The 27,041-nt window shown below is 26.1% G+C and overlaps 1 protein-coding gene across 1 annotated transcript in view; it reads left to right on the top strand.

The window, feature by feature from the left end:
* The window catches only part of LOC137064685 (PDZ domain-containing RING finger protein 4-like), a 43,232-nt gene extending 40,607 nt beyond the window's left edge, over nt 1-2,625 (top strand). Inside the window, exons 8-9 of the mRNA XM_067436149.1 lie at nt 264-986; nt 1,749-2,625. Coding sequence (XP_067292250.1) covers nt 264-986; nt 1,749-2,210 — 1,185 coding nt within the window. The 3' untranslated portion in view covers nt 2,211-2,625. The remainder of the gene's footprint in view (nt 1-263; nt 987-1,748) is intronic.
* Nucleotides 2,626-27,041: the final 24,416 nt, after the last annotated feature.

The following is a 27,041-nucleotide window of genomic DNA, read 5'->3' as shown; positions in this document are numbered from 1 at the left end:
TAGTCTTTAGCCTCTGGCCAAAAAATCCTCAGATGACGCAAAATGACGATATTTAACGATACTCTCTTCATTTTGAGTTATTTTTTCCCAAAACAAGACAATAATTTTGACTGGTCTAGTAAATGTTTCTTAATGTAAGAATTGTTCGATATTTAGACTAGAAACAAGACGAAAATACTAAGTAAGAAAAGCATGCTAAATCGCTGAAGTCTCAGTAGATTCTGGTTTTGCTTGAATAATTCTCCCTCGAAATCGTCCGGCAGGCCAGAGGAGCTGACGAAGAAAACATCACAGCGTCCTGCTCCTACAATCAGCAGAAGCTCAGTCGGCCAGCCGGCTCGGAGAATAATGTCCTGGCTCAGCTCCAGAAGAGATTGTCTCGGTGTTTGGGCCATCGGCGGGAGGCTGAGGGCGAAGGTGTGGAGAAGAATGGGCCCGAAGGAGACCGATATCAGCAGATGCTGGAGCTCAAGTGTCAGATCCGCAACAGTGGCGAATACGAGCTATTCTACACGCGCAGCAGCACCATTGAATGCAGCGGCGTCGAGCACGAGCTCCAAATGCTCAATGAGGAGCTCCGCAGCATCCAGCTGGAGTGCCAGAATATCATGCGGGCGCATCAGACGCATCCCAAAGACCCAAAGAAGCTTCCGGACATTAGGGAGCATCCGGAGAAGTCGGATAAGGACAGTTCGAGCGCTTACAATACAGCCGAAAGCTCCCGGAGCACACCGCTCCCTATTGACCGCTCTCCGGACCACAGAACCGGCTTAACCAACCTAAAGAACCTCCGCTCATGCTTCAGGAGTCCAGAGCTCAGCAATCCTTCAGAGTCTGCGGAGGACGAGGCATGCCTAAAGACTCGCATCGCTGCCTTATCCAGAGCCTCAGACCTCAGCTCCAGACACTGCCAGAGCTACAGGGAGCTCCAGACGCAGTCGGCCGTGGAGTTCGCTCAGGGGCTGCTGGGGATGAGCGGCCCGCAGGTAACAACTTTACATCTGCCTGTTTGCAAAATAAAGTTTAGCTTTCATCCAAAAAACATTCTGATAAAATTTCATCCATTAATAAAAAATAAAATACATTTTTTTTGCTCAATAAAGTTTACAATTTAAAATGTCATCCAGTAATACAATTTCAAACTTTTGCCTGTTTTGCTTTTGGCCTCAAAAAAAATTCTAATAAAATTTTGTCTGATAAAACATACAAATTTTGAATTTAAACTTTGCCTTCATCTTTTTGCTCACTAAAGTTTTGCTTTCAAACAAAAACATCAAATCAAATTTTGTCTAAATCATACATTTTTTTTTTAAACTTTCCCTTCATCTTTTTTGCTCAAAAGTTTTGGTTTCATCAAAAAAAAGAAAAGAAAAAAATTTAGTCTAATAACATTTAAAATTGTATTGCATTTTGATCTTTGCATTCACCCATTTGCTCAGTAAAGTTTTGCTTTTGTCCAAAAAAATTCTCATAAAATTTAATCCAGTAACATTTGTAATTTTATTGAACTTTGCATTCACCCATTTGCTCAGTAAAGTTTTACTTTTGTCCCAAAATTTTTTTTTTTTTTATTTAAATTTTGCATTCACGTTTTTTAGTTAAGTTTTGATTTCATCACAAAAAATGCATTTACCCATTTGGTCAGTAAAGTTTTACTTTTTTCCCAAAAAATGTTTTAAATGTTGCATTTTAATTTTGCATTCACATGTTTACTCAGTAAAGTTTTTTGCATTCACCCATTTGCTCAGGTGGCCCGGCCTTCTGAACCCAAGATGGAGTGGAAGGTGAAAGTCCGCAGCGACGGAACCAGGTACATCACCAAACGGCCGGTCCGAGATCGTCTCCTCCGGGAGCGAGCCCTTAAAATAAAGGAGGAGCGCAGCGGCGGCATGACGACAGATGACGACGCCATGAGCGAGATGAAGATGGGCCGCTACTGGAGCAAAGAGGAGCGCAAACAGCACCTCCTGCGGGCCAAAGAGCAGCGGCGGCGGCGAGAGTTCATGCAGAGGAGCCGTCTGGAGAGCCTGCGGGAGAACCCTCTGAGCTCCGGAGAGGTCAGCATCATACAACTCAGCCACCGCAAGACCATGAAGAAGAGAAATAGGAAAATCCTGGACAACTGGATGACCATTCAGGAGCTGATGACTCACGGGGAGAAAGCACCAGAAGCAGTGCATAACGCCTTCCTGTCGGTTACAACTGTATAATTCACATGCAAGCTCTCAGACTTTACCATTTACCCATGTGGTACGATCTACTTTTGCCTCGTTCAATGTGGCAATTTTTATGAGAAAAGACCAGAAGAATATTTTTCACGCTTTGGTAATGTTTTCTAACCAAGTTTCATTGCATTACTTACGATTTTTGTTACTGGAATATTTCAAGGAATATTTCACTCAAAAATTAGGGTCCCTTATTCAAACCAAACCTGTATGATTGTCTAAGCCTCGAAGTGGTTATGATGGAAGAAATAGGACATCGGAGAAACATTTTTTATTTATTTTATTTTTTGCTCACAATAGTTTAAGAAACTTAAAAAAAATGAATTTACATTCACTCTTCATATTTACTTGCAAAATTTTAGCTTCTGATCTAGAATATCTTTTATGTTCTTGTCCAAAAAATTGTTCGTCCAAAAGTTTTCATCCAATAAAAATTTATACATTTTTGAATTTGATCTTTAAAAATGAAGTAATGGTCGAAAATGGTTGTTTGCTCTTTGCCTTCTTTGCCTTCGCCCATTTTCTTAAAGTCCCCCCCCCCCCCCCCCAAAAAAAAAAAAAAAAAAATCAGTAAGATTTTGTCTAATAAAATTTTTCAAAATTTTGAACTTTGCTCAGTAAAGTTTGGGTTTCGTCCAACAAAATTTGTCATAAATTTAGAACTTTGCAAGAACTTTTTTTTTTTAATTTTGAACTTTGCTTTCGCCCATTTGCTCAGTAAAGTCGTGTTTTCGTCCAAAAAATAATTTCAAATAATACGATTTTGTCCAATAAATTTTTCAAAATGTTTTATTTAAACTTTGCATTAGCCTGTTAACTTTAAACGGTTAACTTTTAACTTTTTTGTTTTGATTTTGTAAAAATATATATTATTTATTTATTATATTTTATTTATTATTTATATATATTCACTTGCTTTCTTGTGAATGTTTCCCATTCCCCCTGAGACACTTTGTGTCCGCTCATAAAAGTTTTGCTTTTTTTTGCATGCAGACACAGTGTCTCAGGAGGAATGGGAAACGTTCACAAGAGAACACAAATGCATTTAAAATGTAATTTCCTTTTCCTTAATCTCATATATTTTTTATAGGTGAATTATTAAATTGTATCCTTTCCCCATTTCCACAAAAAAAGTATCATATTAACTTTGACATCAATTACATTTGACCAATGATGGGCCACTCTCAGGTTTGGGACAACATGAGGTCAAATTAATGACTTTATTTTTAAGTGAATTATTCCCATAATGTTTTATTTATTTGTCATTCCTCACAGGATCTGAAGAATTTTTCAAATAATGTTTACATTTCAGCAAAATGTGAATTATTGTGCAATCTCCTGCCTTTAATCAACCTTGCTGAGTCTGTTTTTCAGATGTGTAGTATTTTATGTGTATTTTTTTTAACTATCTGCACCAAACCAGCTCTCGACGACTCATAACCGGGCCAGCTCTACTTCTACCTCAGACATGCTTCCCCAAGTCCATATAAAACCAGCCAACGTTACTCTTTTCACCTCTAAAATAGTGCCCAATCTTGATTACATGACCAGCAACTGGACATGATTAAGTACAGAAAGGAAACCTGTTGAGCCCCTTTCACACTGCACGTCGGACCTGCGATATTCCCGGAACATTGCCGGGTCGCCTTCTGTGTGAAAGCAACCACGTCCCGGAATTGATTACCGAATTGAACCCGGGTCAGGGACCTAGTAACATTGCGGGGTTCAATCCGGGACGAGCGCTGTGTGAACAAAAGCCAAAACTAATGCCGCAACGTGTGCGTAGTTATTGTGCGACTCCTAGAGCTTGTTTTTTCAATAACACAACCCTGCAGTGCCAGAAGAGCTCATCGGTGTTTTAAACGCAGAGAGTGTTCGTCTACAAAAGAAACTAAAATTAAACAAGCAGAAATGAGCGCAAACTGGACACAAGTCGAGCCCACGGAGCTCCTTACTATCCGCGCTGAAGCTGAGATCGCTCGCCGTTATACGTCACATCCGGATGTCACGTGTCAACTTGACCCGGGACCGTTACGGGTTGTGTGTGAAAGCGCACATATTACGGTATTTCGCTGGCAGTGAGAAAGGACCAAATCTAGCGGCCCGGGAACAAATGCCGGGTCGCATTATCCGTGTATTTGCTGGAATCGCAGTGTGAAAGGGGTTTATTGGTGATGTAGTTCTTCCTGATGTGAAATTAAAAGTGGGAAGTATTGGGTTGAATCCATGCTTGGGTTATGATTTCTTCTTTGAGCGGTGCCAGAGTAAATCTAAAAACGCTTCCTCTGGTTTTAATGCTTCCTATAATACTGTAAGGTTTGTTGAAAAATTATGATCTAGTCCTGCTCAGTGGACTCGGTTTAATTAATGTCCATAAGCCATTTAGGAGCTTTTTCAGATACATTTTGCACCGTCTGTCTGTCTGTAAAAGAAACCAGTTTCAGTGGATGCAGCTTTTCTCAGTCTGGTTTTGTTTCTGTTCATTTGGAGCAACAGTTGTATATTTCGATTGTAAATTTCTGTATTGTTCTGGCTCAGTGTTCTTAGTCTGATTTGAATAACCTGTAGTCGTCTCTTGGCCAGGTGAATGTGTGGTCATTGTGATATTTTGACACTGAATAAATCTTTTCTTCAGGACTTCTCTCGTTAATCTAGCAAAGGCGCGCACTTCCACAGAGAGAACGTTTAGTGTAGTTCATGTTTGTACTCTTCTTATTTAGTATTTTCTTATTTTTTTCTCAAATATTTTAATATTCTTAAATTAAGATGCATTTATGAGATGAGTAAAATGACATAAGATATATTTTTCTTGTTTTGTTGGGAAAAAAAATCAAAATGAAGTGAGATTTTGTTTAAAACAAGCTAAATTATCTGACAATGGGGTGAGAAAAATAATCTTATTTCTGTTTAGGAAACAAGATTTCAAACAGAAATAAGATTATTTTTCTTACCCCATTGGCAGATAATTCTGCCTGTTTTAAACAAAAACTCACTTCATTTTGATTTTCAACAAAACAAGAAAAAGATATCTTATGTAATTTTACTTGAATCATTTTATTTAGTAAATGCATCTTTACTTAAGAATTGTTAGATATTTAGACTTAAAACAAGACAAAATTACTAAGTGAGAAGATCATTTTTTGCAGTGTAGTTTTGCACTATTCTAGCTTGAGTTCTTATAAAAGATGACAAAAACAAAGTCAATGCAATATTCATATTTTTTATGAGTATTTTATATATATATATATATATATATATATATATATATATATATATATATATATATATATATATATATATATATATATAATTAGTTTTTTCTTTGTGTGTGCATTTGTAATGGAAATATGTTTACTAATTAAAATAACCACAATGCAAAAAATCTTGGTCCAAATATAGGATTCATCTGCTTTTATCTCATTTGATTTTAATTTGTATTTGCTCTTGGCAGATTTCTTTAGATTGACCGCAAAGCTGGTAAAGCACTTCCACAAAAAGAAATCTGCAATCATCTGTACTAGTTTTTCTTGTTCAGAAGCTAAAGCACACGAGAGGTTAATAAGTCCCTGTCGAATCTCTACAGTGTCCTCCAGTTCTTTCACTATGACTCCATTCACATCCATCAGGATTATTTCTACATCCTTCAGCTGGATTGTGTCCGAGTCGGTGAGGCGTAATTAAGGCGATTCAGTGACAGCGCTGGCATTTGTCACCAGCATCCACTGCATCAAACAGCAGAAATGTCAAGCAGATAATGCCACTCAATGCTCACCTTGTCCTCCCTTCAGTTAATCAACTCTTCATCCACAACCTTCAGCGGCTCCTGAGAGGACAAAACTCCCTCTCATTATGAGACTCAAATCTCAGCCAGATCGCTTTAATAGGCCGCACCGTATAATGAGTCTGAGGATGTCACTTCATATATTTATGGAGCAGATGATCTTTGATATGCTAATTAAAGTGCACGTTAATGGGTCTCCATGATGCCGGACACCACATTATCTCGGCAGATTATCTGAGCTGATGTCTTCATCAAGCCAAGCGGAGGAACACAGAGTTTTATTATCTGAGCTCAAAGCACGGAATAAACTCATTGAGCAGATGTTTTATATTAAGACTTCACACAAAAGAGAAGAATCTGTCATTAATTTCTCCTGCTCATGTTGTTTTCTCTTCTGTGTAGAAGGAAAACACAAGAAAAACATTCATGCTTTGGTACAGTCACAATTATGATAAATTGGAAATTATTACATAAAGACATGATTGTGAGGTCATAATTATTACATAAAAAGTTGATATTATTGAATTATTAGAAAAAGTCATAACTTTGACGTTTTGAAGATACTATTGTTGTAATGTACAAATGTTATCCATTTTGTAAATAAAAATTCTAAATGGACAAAATTTCAAAATTATGACAGTCTAATATTATATAAAAGTTAAATTATTCAATTATTACATGAAGTCAAAATGAACAAAAATACAAAATTACGACAGTGTATACTATTACATGAAAGTGAAATTATTCAATTATCCCATAAAGTCAAAATGGACAAAAATTCTAAATTACAACAGTGTATACTATTACATGAAAGTGAAATTATTCAATTATCACAAAGTCAAAATGGACAAAAATTCTAAATTACGACAGTGTATACTATTACATTAAAGTGAAATGATTCAATTATCCCAAAGTCAAAATGGACAATTTTTTTTAATTACGACAGTGTATACTATTACATAAAAGTGAAATTATTCAATTATCCCATAAAGTCAAAATGGACAAAAATACCATTTTCGACAGTGTATACTATTACATAAAAGTGAAATTATTCAATTATCCCATAAAGTCAAAATGAAAAAAAATACACAATTTCGACAGTGTATACTATTACGTAAAAGTGAAATTATTCAATTATCCCATAAAGTCAAAATGGACAAAAATTTTAAATTAAGACAGTTCATACTATTACATAAAAATGAATTTATTCAATTATACCATGAAGTCAAAATCGAAAAAATTTAACAATTACGACAGTGTATACTATTACATAAAAGTGAAGTTATTCAATTATCCCATAAAGTCAAAATGAAAAAAAATACACAATTTCGACAGTGTATACTATTACGTAAAAGTGAAATTATTCAATTATCCCATAAAGTCAAAATGGACAAAAAATTTAAATTACGACAGTGTATACTATTACATAAAAATGAATTTATTCAATTATTACAAAGTCAAAATGGACAAAAATTCTAAATTACGACAGTGTATACTATTACATAAAAGTGAAATTATTCAATTATCACTTGAAGTCAAAATGAACAAAAATACACAATTACAATAGTGTATACTATTATATAAAAGTGATTTTTTTTTCAATTATACCATGAAGTCAAAATCAAAAATATTTCACAATTACAACAGTGTATACTATTACATAAAAGTTAAATTATTCAATTATCCCATAAAGTCAAAATGGACAAAAATTCTAAATTACGACAGTGTATACTATTACAAAAAAGTGGAAATTATTCAATTATCACATGAAGTCAAAATGGACAAAAATTCTAAATTACGACAGTATATACTATTACATAAAAGTGAAATTTTTCAATTATCACAAAGTCAAAATGATCAAAAATACAAAATTACGACAGTGTATACTATTACATAAAAGTGAAATTTTTCAATTATCACTTGAAGTCAAAATGATCAAAAATACAAAATTACGACAGTGTATACTATTACGTAAATTGAAATTATTCAATTATCCCATAAAGTCAAAATTGACAAAAAAATTAAATTACGACAGTGTATACTATTACATAAAAGTGAGTTTATTCAATTTTCCCCTAAAGTCAAAATGGAAAAAAAATTCTAAATTACGACAGTGTATATTATTACATAAAAGGGAAATTATTCAATTATCACTTGAAGTCAAAATTATCAAAAATACACAATTACAACAGTGTATACAATTATATAAAAGTTAATTTATTCAATTATACCATAAAGTCAAATGGACAAAAATTCCAAATTACGACACTGTATACTATTACATAAAAGTGAAATTATTCAATTATCACTTGAAGTCAAAATGAACAAAAATACACAATTGCAATAGTGTATACTATTATATAAAAGTGAATTTATTCAATTATACCATAAAGTCAAAATGGAAAAAAAATTCTAAATTACGACAGTGTATACTATTACATAAAAGTGAGATTATTCAATTATCACTTGAAGTCAAAATGATCAAAAATACACAATTACAACAGTGTATACTATTACATAAAAGTGAATTTATTCAATTATACCATAAAGTCAAAATGGAAAAAAATTCTAAATTAAGACAGTGTATACTATTACATAAAAGTGAAATTATTCAATTATCACATGAAGTCGAAATTATAAAAAATACACAATTACAACAGTGTATACTATTATATAAAAGTTAATTTATTCAATTATAACATAGTCAAAATGGACAAAAATTGAAAATTACGACAGTGTATACTATTACATAAAAGTGAAATTATTCAATTATCCCATAAAGTCAAAATGAAAAAAATACCATTTTCGACAGTGTATACTATTACATAAAAGTGAAATTATTCAATTATACCATAAAGTCAAAATGAAAAAAAATACACAATTTCGACAGTGTATACTATTACGTAAAAGTGAAATTATTCAATTATCCCATAAAGTCAAAATGGACAAAAATTTTAAATTAAGACAGTTCATACTATTACATAAAAATGAATTTATTCAATTATACCATGAAGTCAAAATCGAAAAAATTTCACAATTACGACAGTGTATACTATTACATAAAAGTGAAATTATTCAATTATCACATAAAGTCAAAATGAAAAAAAATACCATTTTCGACAGTGTATACTATTACGTAAAAGTGAAATTATTCAATTATCCCATAAAGTCAAAATGGACAAAAATTTTAAATTAAGACAGTGTATACTATTACATAAAAGTGAAATTATTCAATTATCACTTGAAGTCAAAATGATCAAAAATTCACAATTACAACAGTGATAATTGAATAATACTATTACATAAAAGTGAAATTATTCAATTATCACTTGAAGTCAAAATGATCAAAAATACAAAATTACGACAGTGTATACTATTACATAAAAATGAATTTATTCAATTATACCATGAAGTCAAAATCGAAAAAATTTAACAATTACGACAGTGTATACTATTACATAAAAGTGAAGTTATTCAATTATCCCATAAAGTCAAAATGAAAAAAATACACAATTTCGACAGTGTATACTATTACGTAAAAGTGAAATTATTCAATTATCCCATAAAGTCAAAATGGACAAAAAATTTAAATTACGACAGTGTATACTATAACATAAAAATGAATTTATTCAATTATACCATGAAGTCAAAATCGAAAAAATTTCACAATTACGACAGTGTATACTATTACATAAAAGTGAAATTATTCAATTATTACAAAGTCAAAATGGACAAAAATTCTAAATTACGACAGTGTATACTATTACATAAAAGTGAAATTATTCAATTATCACTTGAAGTCAAAATGGACAAAAATACACAATTACGACGGTGTATACTATTACATAAAGGTGAAATTATTCAATTATCACTTGAAGTCAAAATGAACAAAAATACACAATTACGACAGTGTATACTATTACATAAAGGTGAAATTATTCAATTATCACTTGAAGTCAAAATCAAAAATATTTCACAATTACGACAGTGTATACTATTACATAAAAGTTAAATTATTCAATTATCCCATAAAGTCAAAATGGACAAAAATTCTAAATTACGACAGTGTATACTATTACATAAAAGTGAAATTATTCAATTATCACTTGAAGTCAAAATGATCAAAAATACACAATTACGACAGTGTATACTATTACGTAAATTGAAATTATTAAATTATCCCATAAAGTCAAAATTGACAAAAATTCTAAATTACGACAGTGTATACTATTATATAAAAGTGAAATTATTCAATTATCACTTGAAGTCAAAATGATCAAAAATACAAAATTACGACAGTGTATACTATTACAAAAAAGTGGAAATTATTCAATTATCACATGAAGTCAAAATGGACAAAAATTCTTAATTACGACAGTGTATACTATTATATAAAAGTGAAATTATTCAATTATCACTTGAAGTCAAAATGATCAAAAATACAAAATTACGACAGTGTATACTATTACGTAAATTGAAATTATTAAATTATCCCATAAAGTCAAAATTGACAAAAATTCTAAATTACGACAGTGTATACTATTATATAAAAGTGAAATTATTCAATTATCACTTGAAGTCAAAATGATCAAAAATACAAAATTACGACAGTGTATACTATTACATAAAAGTGAAATTTTTCAATTATCACTTGAAGTCAAAATGATCAAAAATACAAAATTACGACAGTGTATACTATTACGTAAATTGAAATTATTAAATTATCCCATAAAGTCAAAATTGACAAAAAAATTAAATTACGACAGTGTATACTATTACATAAAAGTGAGTTTATTCAATTTTCCCCTAAAGTCAAAATGGAAAAAAAATTCTAAATTACGACAGTGTATATTATTACATAAAAGGGAAATTATTCAATTATCACTTGAAGTCAAAATTATCAAAAATACTCAATTACAACAGTGTATACAATTATATAAAAGTTAATTTATTCAATTATAACATAGTCAAAATGGACAAAAATTGAAAATTACGACAGTGTATACTATTACATAAAAGTGAAATTATTCAATTATCCCATAAAGTCAAAATGAAAAAAATACCATTTTCGACAGTGTATACTATTACATAAAAGTCAAATTATTCAATTATCCCATAAAGTCAAAATGAAAAAAAATACACAATTGCAATAGTGTATACTATTATATAAAAGTGAATTTATTCAATTATACCATAAAGTCAAAATGGAAAAAAAATTCTAAATTACGACAGTGTATAATATTACATAAAAGTGAGATTATTCAATTATCCCATAAAGTCAAAATGGAAAAAAATTCTAAATTAAGACAGTGTATACTATTACATAAAAGTGAAATTATTCAATTATCACATGAAGTCGAAATTATAAAAAATACACAATTACAACAGTGTATACTATTACATAAATGTTAATTTATTCAATTATACTATAAAGTCAAAATGGACAAAAATTGAATATTACGACAGTGTATACTATTACATAAAAGTGAAATTATTCAATTATCACTTGAAGTCAAAATGAACAAAAATAAACAATTACAATAGTGTATACTATTATATAAAAGTGAATTTATTCAATTATACCATAAAGTCAAAATGGAAAAAAATTCAGAATTACGACAGTGTATACTATTACATAAAAGTGAAATTATTCAATTATACCATAAAGTCAAAATGGAAAAAAAATTCTAAATTACGACAGTGTATACTTTAACATAAAAGTGAGATTATTCAATTATCACATGAAGTCGAAATTATCAAAAATACACAATTACAACAGTGTATACTATTATATAAAAGTTAATTTATTCAATTATACCATAAAGTCAAAATGGACAAAAATTCACAATTACGACAGTGTATACTATTACATAAAAGTGAAATTATTCAATTATCACTTGAAGTCGAAATGATAAAAAATACACAATTACGACAGTGTATTCTATTATATAAAAGTTAATTTATTCAATTATACCATAAAGTCAAAATGGACAAAAATTCACAATTACGACAGTGTATACTATTACATAAAAGTGAAATTATTCAATTATCACTTGAAGTCAAAATTATCAAAAATTCACAATTACAACAGTGTATACTATTATATAAAAGTTAATTTATTCAATTATACTATAAAGTCAAAATGGACAAAAATTGAATATTACGACAGTGTATACTATTACATAAAAGTTAAATTATTCAATTATCACAAAGTCAAAATGGACAAAAATTCTAAATTACGACAGTGTATACTATTGCATAAAAGTGAAATTATTCAATTATCACGAAGTCAATATGATCAAAAATACACAATTACGACAGTGTATACTATTACATAAAAGTGAAATTATTCAATTATCACATGATGTCAAAATGAACAAAAATACACAATTACGACAGTGTATACTATTACATAAAAGTGAAATTATTCAATTATCACTTGAAGTCAATGTGATCAAAAATTCACAATTACGACAGTCTATACTATTACATAAAAGTGAAATTATTCAATAATCACTTGAAGTCAATATGATCAAAAATACACAATTACAACAGTGTATACTATTATATAAAAGTTAATTTATTCAATTATACTATAAAGTCAAAATGGACAAAAATTGAATATTACGACAGTGTATACTATTACATAAAAGTTAAATTATTCAATTATCACAAAGTCAAAATGGACAAAAATTCTAAATTACGACAGTGTATACTATTGCATAAAAGTGAAATTATTCAATAATCACTTGAAGTCAATTTGATCAAAAATACACAATTACGACAGTGTATACTATTACATAAAAGTGAAATTATTCAATTATCACATGATGTCAAAATGAACAAAAATACACAATTACGACAGTGTATACTATTACATAAAAGTGAAATTATTCAATTATCACTTGAAGTCAATGTGATCAAAAATTCACAATTACGACAGTCTATACTATTACATAAAAGTGAAATTATTCAATAATCACTTGAAGTCAATATGATCAAAAATACACAATTACAACAGTGTATACTATTACATAAAAGTGAAATTATTCAATTATCACATGATGTCAAAATGAACAAAAATACACAATTATGACAGTGTATACTATTACATAAAAGTGAAATTATTCAATTATCACTTGAAGTCAAAATTACCAAAAATACACAATTACAACAGTGTATACTATTACATAAAAGTGAAATTATTCAATTATCACTTGAAGTCAATGTGATCAAAAATTCACAATTACGACAGTGTATACTATTACATAAAAGTGAAATTATTCAATTATCACTTGAAGTCAAAATTACCAAAAATACACAATTACGACAGTGTATACTATTACATAAAAGTGAAATTATTCAATTATCACTTGAAGTCAATATGATCAAAAATACACAATTACGACAGTGTATACTATTACATAAAAGTGAAATTATTCAATTATCACTTGAAGTCAAAATTACCAAAAATTCACAATTACGACAGTGTATACTATTACATTAAAGTGAAATTATTCAATTATCACTTGAAGTCTATATGATCAAAAATTCACAATTACGACAGTGTATACTATTACATAAAAGTGAAATTATTCAATTATCAATTGATGTCAAAATTATCAAAAATACACAATTACAACAGTGTATACAATTATATAAAAGTTAATTTATTCAATTATACCATAAAGTCAAAATGGACAAAAATTGAAAATTACGACAGTGTATACTATTACATAAAAGTGAAATTATTCAATTATCCCATAAAGTCAAAATTGAGAAATATTCAAAATGGACAAAAATTCTAAATTACAACAGTGTATACTATTACATAAAAGTGAAATTATTCAATTATCCCATAAAGTCAAAATGGACAAAAAATTTAAATTACGACAGTGTATACTATTACATAAAAATGAATTTATTCAATTATCACTTGAAGTCAATATGATCAAAAATACACAATTACAACAGTGTATATTATTATATAAAAGTTAATTTATTCAATTATACCATAAAGTCAAAATGGAAAAAAAATCTAAATTACGACAGTGTATACTATTACATAAAAGTGAGATTATTCAATTATCCCATAAAGTCAAAATGGACAAAAATTTAAAATTACGACAGTGTATACTATTACATAAAAGTGAAATTATTCAATTATCACTTGAAGTCAAAATTATCAAAAAAATACACAATTACAACAGTGTATACTATTATATAAAAGTTAATTTATTCAATTATACCATAAAGTCAAAATGGACAAAAATTCTAAATTACGACAGTGTATACTATTACATAAAAGTGAAATTATTCAATTATCACTTGAAGTCAAAATGATCAAAAATACACAATTACAACAGTGTATACTATTACATAAAAGTGAAATTATTCAATTATCACTTGAAGTCAAAATGATCAAAAATACAAAATTACGACAGTGGATACTATTACGTAAAAGTGAAATTATTCAATTATCCCATAAAGTCAAAATTGACAAAAAATTTAAATTACGACAGTGTATACTATAACATAAAAGTGAGTTTATTCAATTTTCCCCTAAAGTCAAAATGGGAAAAAAATTCTAAATTACGACAGTGTATACTATTACATAAAAGTGAAATTATTCAATTATCACTTGAAGTCAAAATTATCAAAAAAATACACAATTACAACAGTGTATACTATTATATAAAAGTTAATTTATTCAATTATACCATAAAGTCAAAATGGACAAAAATTCACAATTACGACAGTGTATACTATTACATAAAAGTTAATTTATTCAATTATACCATAAAGTCAAAATGGACAAAAATTCACAATTACGACAGTATACTATTACATAAAAGTGAAATTTTTCAATTATCACTTGAAGTAGAAATGATAAAAAATACACAATTACGGCAGTGTATACTATTATATAAAAGTTAATTTATTCAATTATACCATAAAGTCAAAATGGATAAAAATTCACAATTACGACAGTGTATACTATTACATAAAAGTGAAATTATTCAATTATCACTTGAAGTCAAAATTATCAAAAATACACTATTACAACAGTGTATACTATTATATAAAAGTTAATTTATTCAATTATACCATAAAGTCAAAATGGAAAAAACTTCACAATTACGACAGTGTAAACTATTACATAAAAGTGAAATTATTCTATTATCACTTGAAGTCAATATTATCAAAAATACACAATTACAACAGTGTATACTATTATATAAAAGTTAATTTATTCAATTATACCATAAAGTCAAAATGGAAAAAAAAATCTAAATTACGACAGTGTATACTATTACAAAAAAGTGAGATTATTCAATTATCACATGAAGTCGAAATGATAAAAAATACACAATTACAACAGTGTATACTATTATATAAAAGTTAATTTATTCAATTATACCATAAAGTCAAAATGGACAAAAATTGAAAATTATGACAGTGTATACTATTACATAAAAGTGAAATTATTCAATTATCGTTTGAAGTCAAAATTATCAAAAAAATACACAATTACAACAGTGTATACTATTATATAAAAGTTAATTTTTTCAATTATACCATAAAGTCAAAATGGACAAAAATTCACATTTACGACAGTGTATACTATTACATAAAAGTTAATTTATTCAATTATACCATAAAGTCAAAATGGACAAAAATTCACAATTACGACAGTGTATACTATTACATAAAAGTTAATTTATTCAATTATACCATAAAGTCAAAATGGACAAAAATTCACAATTACGACAGTGTATACTATTACATAAAAGTGAAATTATTCAATTATCACTTGAAGTCGAAATGATAAAAAATACACAATTACGACAGTGTATACTATTACATAAAAGTTAATTTATTCAATTATACCATAAAGTCAAAATGGACAAAAATTCACAATTACAACAGTGTATACTATTATATAAAAGTTAATTTATTCAATTATACCATGAAGTCAAAATGGACAAAAATTCACAATTATGACAGTGTATACTATTACATAAAAGTTAAATTATTCAATTATCACTTGAAGTCAAAATTATCAAAAATACACAATTACAACAGTGTATACTATTATATAAAAGTTAATTTGTTCAATTATACCATAAAGTCAAAATGGACAAAAATTCACAATTACGACAGTGTATACTATTACATAAAAGTGAAATTATTCAATTATCACTTGAAGTCAATATTATCAAAAATACACAATTACAACATTGTATATTATTATATAAAAGTTAATTTATTCAATTATACCATAAAGTCAAAATGGAAAAAAAAATCTAAATTACGACAGTGTATACTATTACATAAAAGTGAAATTATTCAATTATCCCATGAAGTCAAAATGGACAAAAATTCACAATTCTGACAGTGTATACTATTACATAAAAGTGAGATTATTCAATTATCACATGAAGTCGAAATGATAAAAAATACACAATTACAACAGTATATACTATTACATAAAAGTTAATTTATTCAATTATACCATAAAGTCAAAATGGACAAAAATTGAAAATTACGACAGTGTATACTATTACTTAAAAGTGAAATTATTCAATTATCGCTTGAAGTGAAAATTATCAAAAAAATACACAATTACAACAGTGTATACTATTACATAAAAGTGAAATTATTCAATTATCCCATGAAGTCAAAATGGACAAAAATTCACAATTACGACAGTGTATACTATTACATAAAAGTGAGATTATTCAATTATCACATGAAGTCGAAATGATAAAAAATACACAATTACAACAGTGTATACTATTATATAAAAGTTTATTTATTCAATTATACCATGAAGTCAAAATGGACAAAAATTGAAAATTACGACAGTGTATACTATTACATAAAAGTGAAATTATTCAATTATCGCTTGAAGTCAAAGTTATCAAAAAATACACAATTACAACAGTGTATACTATTATATAAAAGTTAATTTATTCAATTATACCATAAAGTCAAAATGGACAAAACTTCACAATTACGACAGTGTATACTATTACATAAAAGTGAAATTATTCAATTATCACTTGAAGTCGAAATGATAAAAAATACACAATTACGACAGTGTATACTATTATATAAAAGTTAATTTATTCAATTATACCATGAAGTCAAAATGGACAAAAATTGAAAATTACGACAGTGTATACTATTACATAAAAGTGAAATTATTCAATTATCACTTGAAGTCAAAATTATCAAAAATACACAATTACAACAGTGTATACTATTATATAAAAGTTAATTTATTCAATTATACCATGAAGTCAAAATGGACAAAAATTCACAATTACGACAGTGTATACTATTACAAAAAAGTGAAATTATTCAATTATCACTTGAAGTCAAAATTATCAAAAATACACAATTACAACAGTGTATACTATAACATAAAAGTGAGATTATTCAATTATCACTTGAAGTCAAAATGAACAAAAATACACAATTACAATAGTGTATACTATTATATAAAAGTGAATTTATTCAATTATACCATAAAGTCAAAATGGAAAAAAATTCACAATTACGACAGTGTATACTATTACATAAAAGTTAAATTATTCAATTATCACTTGAAGTCAATATTATCAAAAATACACAATTACAACAGTGTATACTATTATATAAAAGTTAATTTATTCAATTATACCATGAAGTCAATATGGACAAAAATTCACAATTACGACAGTGTATACTATTACAAAAAAGTGAAATTATTCAATTATCACTTGAATTCAAAATTATCAAAAATACACAATTACAACAGTGTATACTATTATATAAAAGTGAATTTATTCAATTATACCATAAAGTCAAAATGGACAAAAATTGAAAATTACGACAGTGTATACTATTACATAAAAGTGAAATTATTCAATTATCACTTGAAGTCAAAATTATCAAAAATACACAATTACAACAGTGTACTCTATTATATAAAAGTTAATTTATTCAATTATACCATAAAGTCAAAATGGACAAAAATTCACAATTACGACAGTGTATACTATTACATAAAAGTGAAATTATTCAATTATCACTTGAAGTCAAAATTATCAAAAATACACAATTACAACAGTGTATACTATTATATAAAAGTGAAATTATTCAATTATCGCTTGAAGTCAAAATTATCAAAAAATACACAATTACAACAGTGTATACTATTATATAAAAGTTAATTTATTCAATTATACCATAAAGTCAAAATGGACAAAAATTGAAAATTACGACAGTGTATACTATTACAAAAAAGTGAATTTATTCAATTATCACTTGAAGTCAAAATTATCAAAAATACACTATTACAACAGTGTATACTATTATATAAAAGTTAATTTATTCAATTATACCATAAAGTCAAAATGGACAAAAATTGAAAATTACGACAGTGTATACTATTACATAAAAGTGAAATTATTCAATTATCACTTGAAGTCAAAATTATCAAAAATACACAATTTCAACAGTGTATACTATTATAAAAAAGTTAATTTATTCAATTATACCATGAAGTCAAAATGGACAAAAATTCACAATTACGACAGTGTATACTATTACATAAAAGTGAAATTATTCAATTATCACTTGAAGTCAAAATTATCCAAAATACACAATTACAACAGTGTATACTATTATATAAAAGTTAATTTATTCAATTATACCATAAAGTCAAAATGGACAAAAATTCCAAATTACGACACTGTATACTATTACATAAAAGTTAATTTATTCAATTATCCCATGAAGTCAAAATGGACAAAAATACACAATTACAATAGTGTATACTATTATATAAAAGTTAATTTATTCAATTATACCATTAAGTCAAAATGGACAAAAATTCCAAATTACGACACTGTATACTATTACATAAAAGTTAAATTATTCAATTATCACTTGAAGTCAAAATGAACAAAAATACACAATTACAATAGTGTATACTATTATATAAAAGTGAATTTATTCAATTATACCATAAGGTCAAAATGGAAAAAAATTCACAATTACGACAGTGTATACTATTACATAAAAGTGAAATTATTCAATTATCACTTGAAGTCAATATTATCAAAAATACACAATTACAACAGTGTATATTATTATATAAAAGTTAATTTATTCAGTTATACCATAAAGTCAAAATGGAAAAAAAAAATCTAAATTACGACAGTGTATACTATTACATAAAAGTGAAATTATTCAATTATCCCATGAAGTCAAAATGGACAAAAATTCACAATTCTGACAGTGTATACTATTACATAAAAGTGAGATTATTCAATTATCACATGAAGTCGAAATGATAAAAAATACACAATTACAACAGTGTATACTATTATATAAAAGTTAATTTATTCAATTATACCATGAAGTCAAAATGGACAAAAATTGAAAATTACGACAGTGTATACTATTACATAAAAGTGAAATTATTCAATTATCGCTTGAAGTCAAAGTTATCAAAAAAATACACAATTACAACAGTGTATACTATTATATAAAAGTTAATTTATTCAATTATACCATAAAGTCAAAATGGACAAAACTTCACAATTACGACAGTGTATACTATTACATAAAAATGAAATTATTCAATTATCACTTGAAGTCGAAATGATAAAAAATACACAATTACGACAGTGTATACTATTATATAAAAGTTAATTTATTCAATTATACCATAAAGTCAAAATGGACAAAAATTGAAAATTACGACAGTGTATAATATTACATAAATGTGAAATTATTCAATTATCACTTGAAGTCAAAATTATCAAAAATACACAATTACAACAGTGTATACTATTATATAAAAGTTAATTTATTCAATTATACCATGAAGTCAATATGGACAAAAATTCACAATTACGACAGTGTATACTATTACAAAAAAGTGAAATTATTCAATTATCACTTGAAGTCAAAATTATCAAAAATACACAATTACAACAGTGTATACTATTACATAAAAGTGAGATTATTCAATTATCACTTGAAGTCAAAATGAACAAAAATACACAATTACAATAGTGTATACTATTATATAAAAGTGAATTTGTTCAATTATACCATAAAGTCAAAATGGAAAAAAATTCACAATTACGACAGTGTATACTATTACATAAAAGTTAAATTATTCAATTATCACTTGAAGTCAATATTATCAAAAATACACAATTACAACAGTGTATACTATTATATAAAAGTTAATTTATTCAATTATACCATAAAGTCAAAATGGACAAAAATTGAAAATTACGACAGTGTATACTATTACATAAAAGTGAAATTATTCAATTATCACTTGAATTCAAAATTATCAAAAATACACAATTACAACAGTGTATACTATTATATAAAAGTTAATTTATTCAATTATACCATAAAGTCAAAATGGACAAAAATTGAAAATTACGACAGTGTATACTATTACATAAAAGTGAAATTATTCAATTATCACTTGAAGTCAAAATTATCAAAAATACACAATTACAACAGTGTTTACTATTATATAAAAGTTAATTTATTCAATTATACCATAAAGTCAAAATGGACAAAAATTCACAATTACGACAGTGTATACTATTACATAAAAGTGAAATTATTCAAATATCACTTAAAGTCAAAATTATCAAAAATACACAATTACAACAGTGTATACTATTATATAAAAGTTAATTTATTCAATTATACCATAAAGTCAAAATGGACAAAAATTCACAATTACGACAGTGTATACTATTACATAAAAGTTAAATTATTCAATTATCACTTGAAGTCAAAATTATCAAAAATACACAATTACAACAGTGTATACTATTATATAAAAGTGAAATTATTCAATTATCGCTTGAAGTCAAAATTATCAAAAAATACACAATTACAACAGTGTATACTATTATATAAAAGTTAATGTATTCAATTATACCATAAAGTCAAAATGGACAAAAATTGAAAATTACGACAGTGTATACTATTACATAAAAGTGAAATTATTCAATTATCACTTGAAGTCAAAATTATCAAAAATACACAATTACAACAGTGTATACTATTATATAAAAGTTAATTTTTTCAATTATACCATAAAGTCAAAATGGACAAAAATTCACAATTATGACAGTGTATACTATTACATAAAAGTGAAATTATTCAATTATCACTTGAAGTCAAAATTATCAAAAATTCACAATTACAACAGTGTATACTATTATATAAAAGTTAATTTATTCAATTATATCATAAAGTTAAAATGGACAAAAATACACAATTATGACAGTGTATACTATTACATAAAAGTGAAATTATTCAAATATCACTTGAAGTCAAAATTATCAAAAATTCACAATTACAACAGTGTATACTATTATATAAAAGTTAATTTATTCAATTATACCATATAGTCAAAATGGACAAAAATTGAAAATTACGACAGTGTATACTATTACATAAAAGTGAAATTATTCAATTATCACAAATCAAAATGGACAAAAATTGCAAATTACGACAGTGTATACTATTACATAAAAGTTAAATTATTCAATTATCACTTGAAGTCAAAATGAACAAAAATACACAATTACAATAGTGTATACTATTATATAAAAGTGAATTTATTCAATTATACAATAAAAACAAAATGGAAAAAAATTCAGAATTACGACAGTGTATACTATTACATAAAAGTTAAATTATTCAATTATCCCATAAAGTCAAAATGGACAAAAATTGAAAATTACGACAGTGTATACTATTACATAAAAGTGAAATTATTCAATTATCACATGATGTCAAAATGAACAAAAATACACAATTACGACAGTGTATACTATTACATAAAAGTGAATTTATTCAATTATCACTTGATGTCAAAATTATTGTCAAATTTTTGTCAAATGTCAAATTATTGTCAAATGTCAAATTTTTAAAAATTGAAAATTACGACAGTGTATACTATTACATAAAAGTGAAATTATTCAATTATCACTTGAAGTCAAAATTATCAAAAATACACAATTACAACACTGTATACTATTATATAAAAGTGAATTAATTCAATTATACCATAAAATCAAAATGGACAAAAATTGAAAATTACGACAGTGTATACTATTACATAAAAGTGAAATTATTCAACTATCGCTTGAAGTCAAAATTATCAAAAATTCACAATTACAACAGTGTATACTATTATATAAAAGTTAATTTATTCAATTATACCATATAGTCAAAATGGACAAAAATTGAAAATTACGACAGTGTGTACTATTACATAAAAGTGAAATTATTCAATTATCACAAATCAAAATGGACAAAAATTGAAAATTACGACAGTGTATACTATTACATAAAAGTTAAATTATTCAATTATCACTTGAAGTCAAAATGAACAAAAATACACAATTACAATAGTGTATACTATTATATAAAAGTGAATTAATTCAATTATACCATAAAATCAAAATGGAAAAAAATTCAGAATTACGACAGTGTGTACTATTACATAAAAGTGAAATTATTCAATTATCACAAATCAAAATGGACAAAAATTGAAAATTACGACAGTGTATACTATTACATAAAAGTTAAATTATTCAATTATCCCATAAAGTCAAAATGGACAAAAATTCTAAATTACGACAGTGTATACTATTACCTAAAAGTTAAATTATTCAATTATCCCATAAAGTCAAAATGGACAAAAATTCTAAATTACAACAGTGTATACTATTACATAAAAGTGAAATTATTCAATTATCACTTGAAGTCAAAATTATCAAAAATACACAATTACAACACTGTATACTATTATATAAAAGTTAATTAATTCAATTATACCATAAAATCAAAATGGACAAAAATTGAAAATTACGACAGTGTATACTATTACATAAAAGTGAAATTATTCAATTATCACTTGAAGTCAAAATTATCAAAAATTCACAATTACAACAGTGTATACTATTATATAAAAGTTAATTTATTCAATTATACCATATAGTCAAAATGGACAAAAATTGAAAATTACGACAGTGCGTACTATTACATAAAAGTGAAATTATTCAATTATCACAAATCAAAATGGACAAAAATTGAAAATTACGACAGTGTATACTATTACATAAAAGTTAAATTATTCAATTATCACTTGAAGTCAAAATGAACAAAAATACACAATTACAATAGTGTATACTATTATATAAAAGTGAATTAATTCAATTATACCATAAAATCAAAATGGAAAAAAATTCAGAATTACGACAGTGTATACTATTACATAAAAGTGAAATTATTCAACTATCACAAAGTCAAAATGGACAAAAATTCTAAATTACGACAGTGTATACTATTACATAAAAGTGAAATTATTCAAATACCAAATGATGTCAAAATGAACAAAAAATACACAATTACGACAGTGTATACTATTACATAAAAGTGAAATTATTCAATAATCACGTGAAGTCAATATGATCAAAAATACACAATTACAACAGTTTATATTATTACATAAAAGTGAAATTATTCAATTATCACTTGAAGTCAATATAATCAAAAATTCACAATTACGACAGTGTATACTATTACATAAAAGTGAAATTATTCAATTATCACGATGTCAAAATGAACAAAAATACACAATAACGACAGTGTATACTATTACATAAAAGTGAAATTATTCAATTATCACTTGAAGTCAATATGATCAAAAATTCACAATTACGACAGTGTATACTATTACATAAAAGTGAAATTATTCAATTATCACATGATGTCAAAATGATCAAAAATACACAATTACGACAGTGTATACTATTACAAAAAAGTAGAAATTATTTAATTATCACAAAAATAAAAATGGACAAAAATACACAATTACAACAGTGTATACTATTACATAAAAGTGAAATTATTCAATTATCACAAAGTCAAAATGGACAAAAAATCTAAATTACGACAGTGTATGCTATTACATAAAAGTGAAATTATTCAATTATCACATGATGTCAAAATGAACAAAAATACACAATTATGACAGTGTATACTATTACATAAAAGTGAAATTATTCAATTATCACAAAGTCAAAATGGACAAAAATTCTAAATTACGACAGTGTATACTATTACATAAAAGTGAAATTATTCAATTATCACAAAGTCAAAATGGACAAAAAATATCAATTACGACAGTGTATACTATTACATAAAAGTGAAATTATTCAATTATAACATAAAGTCAAAATGGACAAAAATTCTAAATTACGACAGTGTATACTATTACATCAAAGTGAAATTATTCAATTATCACTTGAAGTCAAAATGATCAAAAATACACAATTACGACAGTGTATACTATTACATAAAAGTGAGTTTATTCAATTTTCCCCTAAAGTCAAAATGGGAAAAAAATTCTAAAATACGACAGTGTATACTGTTACATAAAAGTGAAATTATTCAATTATCACTTAAAGTCAAAATTATCAAAAATACACAATTACAACAGTGTATACTATTATATAAAAGTTAATTTATTCAATTATACCATAAAGTCAAATTGGACAAAAATAGAAAATTACGACAGTGTATACTATTACATAAAAGTGAAATTATTCAGTTATCGCTTGAAGTCAAAATTATCAAAAAATACACAATTACAACAGTGTATACTATTATATAAAAGTTAATTTATTCAATTATACCATAAAGTCAAAATGGACAAAAATTGAAAATTATGACAGTGTATACTATTACATAAAAGTGAAATTATTCAATTATCACTTGAAGTCGAAATGATAAAAAATACACAATTACAACAGTGTATACTATTATATAAAAGTTAATTTATACAATTATACCATAAAGTCAAATTAGACAAAAATTGAAAATTACGACAGTGTATACTATTACATAAAAGTGAAATTATTCAATTATCACTTGAAGTCAAAATTATCAAAAATACACAATTACAACAGTGTATACTATTATATAAAAGTTAATTTATTCAATTATACCATGAAGTCAAATTGGACAAAAATTGAAAATTACGACAGTGTATACTATTACATAAAAGTGAAATTATTCAATTATTGCTTGAAGTCAAAATTATCAAAAAAATACACAATTACAACAGTGTATACTATTATATAAAAGTTAATTTATTCAATTATACCATAAAGTCAAAATGGACAAAAATTGAAAATTACGACAGTGTATACTATTACATAAAAGTGAAATTATTCAATTATCGCTTGAAGTGAAAATTATCAAAAAATACACCATTACAACAGTGTATACTATTATATAAAAGTTAATTTATTCAATTATACCATAAAGTCAAATTGGACAAAAATTGAAAATTACGACAGTGTATACTATTACAAAAAAGTGAAATTATTCAATTATCGCTTGAAGTCAAAATTATCAAAAAAATACACAATTACAACAGTGTATACTATTATATAAAAGTTAATTTATTCAATTATACCATACAGTCAAAATGGACAAAAATTCACAATTACGACAGTGTATACTATTACATAAAAGTTAATTTATTCAATTATACCATAAAGTCAAAATAAACAAAAATTCACAATCACGAGAGTGTATACTATTACATAAAAGTGAAATTATTCAATTATCACTTGAAGTCGAAATGATAAAAAATACACAATTATGACAGTGTATACTATTATATAAAAGTTAATTTATTCAATTATACCATAAAGTCAAAATGGACAAAAATTGAAAATTACGACAGTGTATACTATTACATAAAAGTGAAATTATTCAATTATCACTTGAAGTCAAAATTATCAAAAATTCACAATTACAACAGTGTATACTATTATATAAAAGTTAATTTATTCAATTATACCATAAAGTCAAAATGGACAAAAATTCTAAATTACGACAGTGTATACTATTACATAAAAGTGAAATTATTCAAATATCAAATGATGTCAAAATGAACAAAAAATACACAATTACGACAGTGTATACTATTACATAAAAGTGAAATTATTCAATTATCACAAAGTCAAAATGGACAAAAATTCTAAATTACAACAGTGTATACTATTACATAAAAGTGAAATTATTCAATTATCACTTGAAGTCAAAATGAACAAAAATACACAATTACGACAGTGTATACTATTACATAAAAGTGAAATTATTCAATTATCACTTGAAGTCAAAATGATCAAAAATACAAAATTACGACAGTGTATACTATTACATAAAAGTGAAATTATTCAATTATCACTTGAAGTCAAAATTATCAAAAATACACAATTACAACAGTGTATACTATTATATAAAAGTGAAATTATTCAATTATCGCTTGAAGTCAAAATTATCAAAAAATACACAATTACAACAGTGTATACTATTATATAAAAGTTAATTTATTCAATTATACCATAAAGTCAAAATGGACAAAAATTGAAAATTACGACAGTGTATACTATTACAAAAAAGTGAATTTATTCAATTATCACTTGAAGTCAAAATTATCAAAAATACACTATTACAACAGTGTATACTATTATATAAAAGTTAATTTATTCAATTACACCATAAAGTCAAAATGGACAAAAATTGAAAATTACGACAGTGTATACTATTACATAAAAGTGAAATTATTCAATTATCACTTGAAGTCAAAATTATCAAAAATACACAATTTCAACAGTGTATACTATTATAAAAAAGTTAATTTATTCAATTATACCATGAAGTCAAAATGGACAAAAATTCACAATTACGACAGTGTATACTATTACATAAAAGTGAAATTATTCAATTATCACTTGAAGTCAAAATTATCCAAAATACACAATTACAACAGTGTATACTATTATATAAAAGTTAATTTATTCAATTATACCATAAAGTCAAAATGGACAAAAATTCCAAATTACGACACTGTATACTATTACATAAAAGTTAATTTATTCAATTATCCCATGAAGTCAAAATGGACAAAAATA

Source organism: Pseudorasbora parva, chromosome 25 (genome assembly GCF_024679245.1).
Source record: "Pseudorasbora parva isolate DD20220531a chromosome 25, ASM2467924v1, whole genome shotgun sequence".
NCBI classification, from domain to species: Eukaryota; Metazoa; Chordata; class Actinopteri; order Cypriniformes; family Gobionidae; genus Pseudorasbora; species Pseudorasbora parva.
The sequence above is the reverse complement of the archived record's forward strand: the minus strand, read 5'-3'. Positions and strand labels throughout refer to the sequence as shown.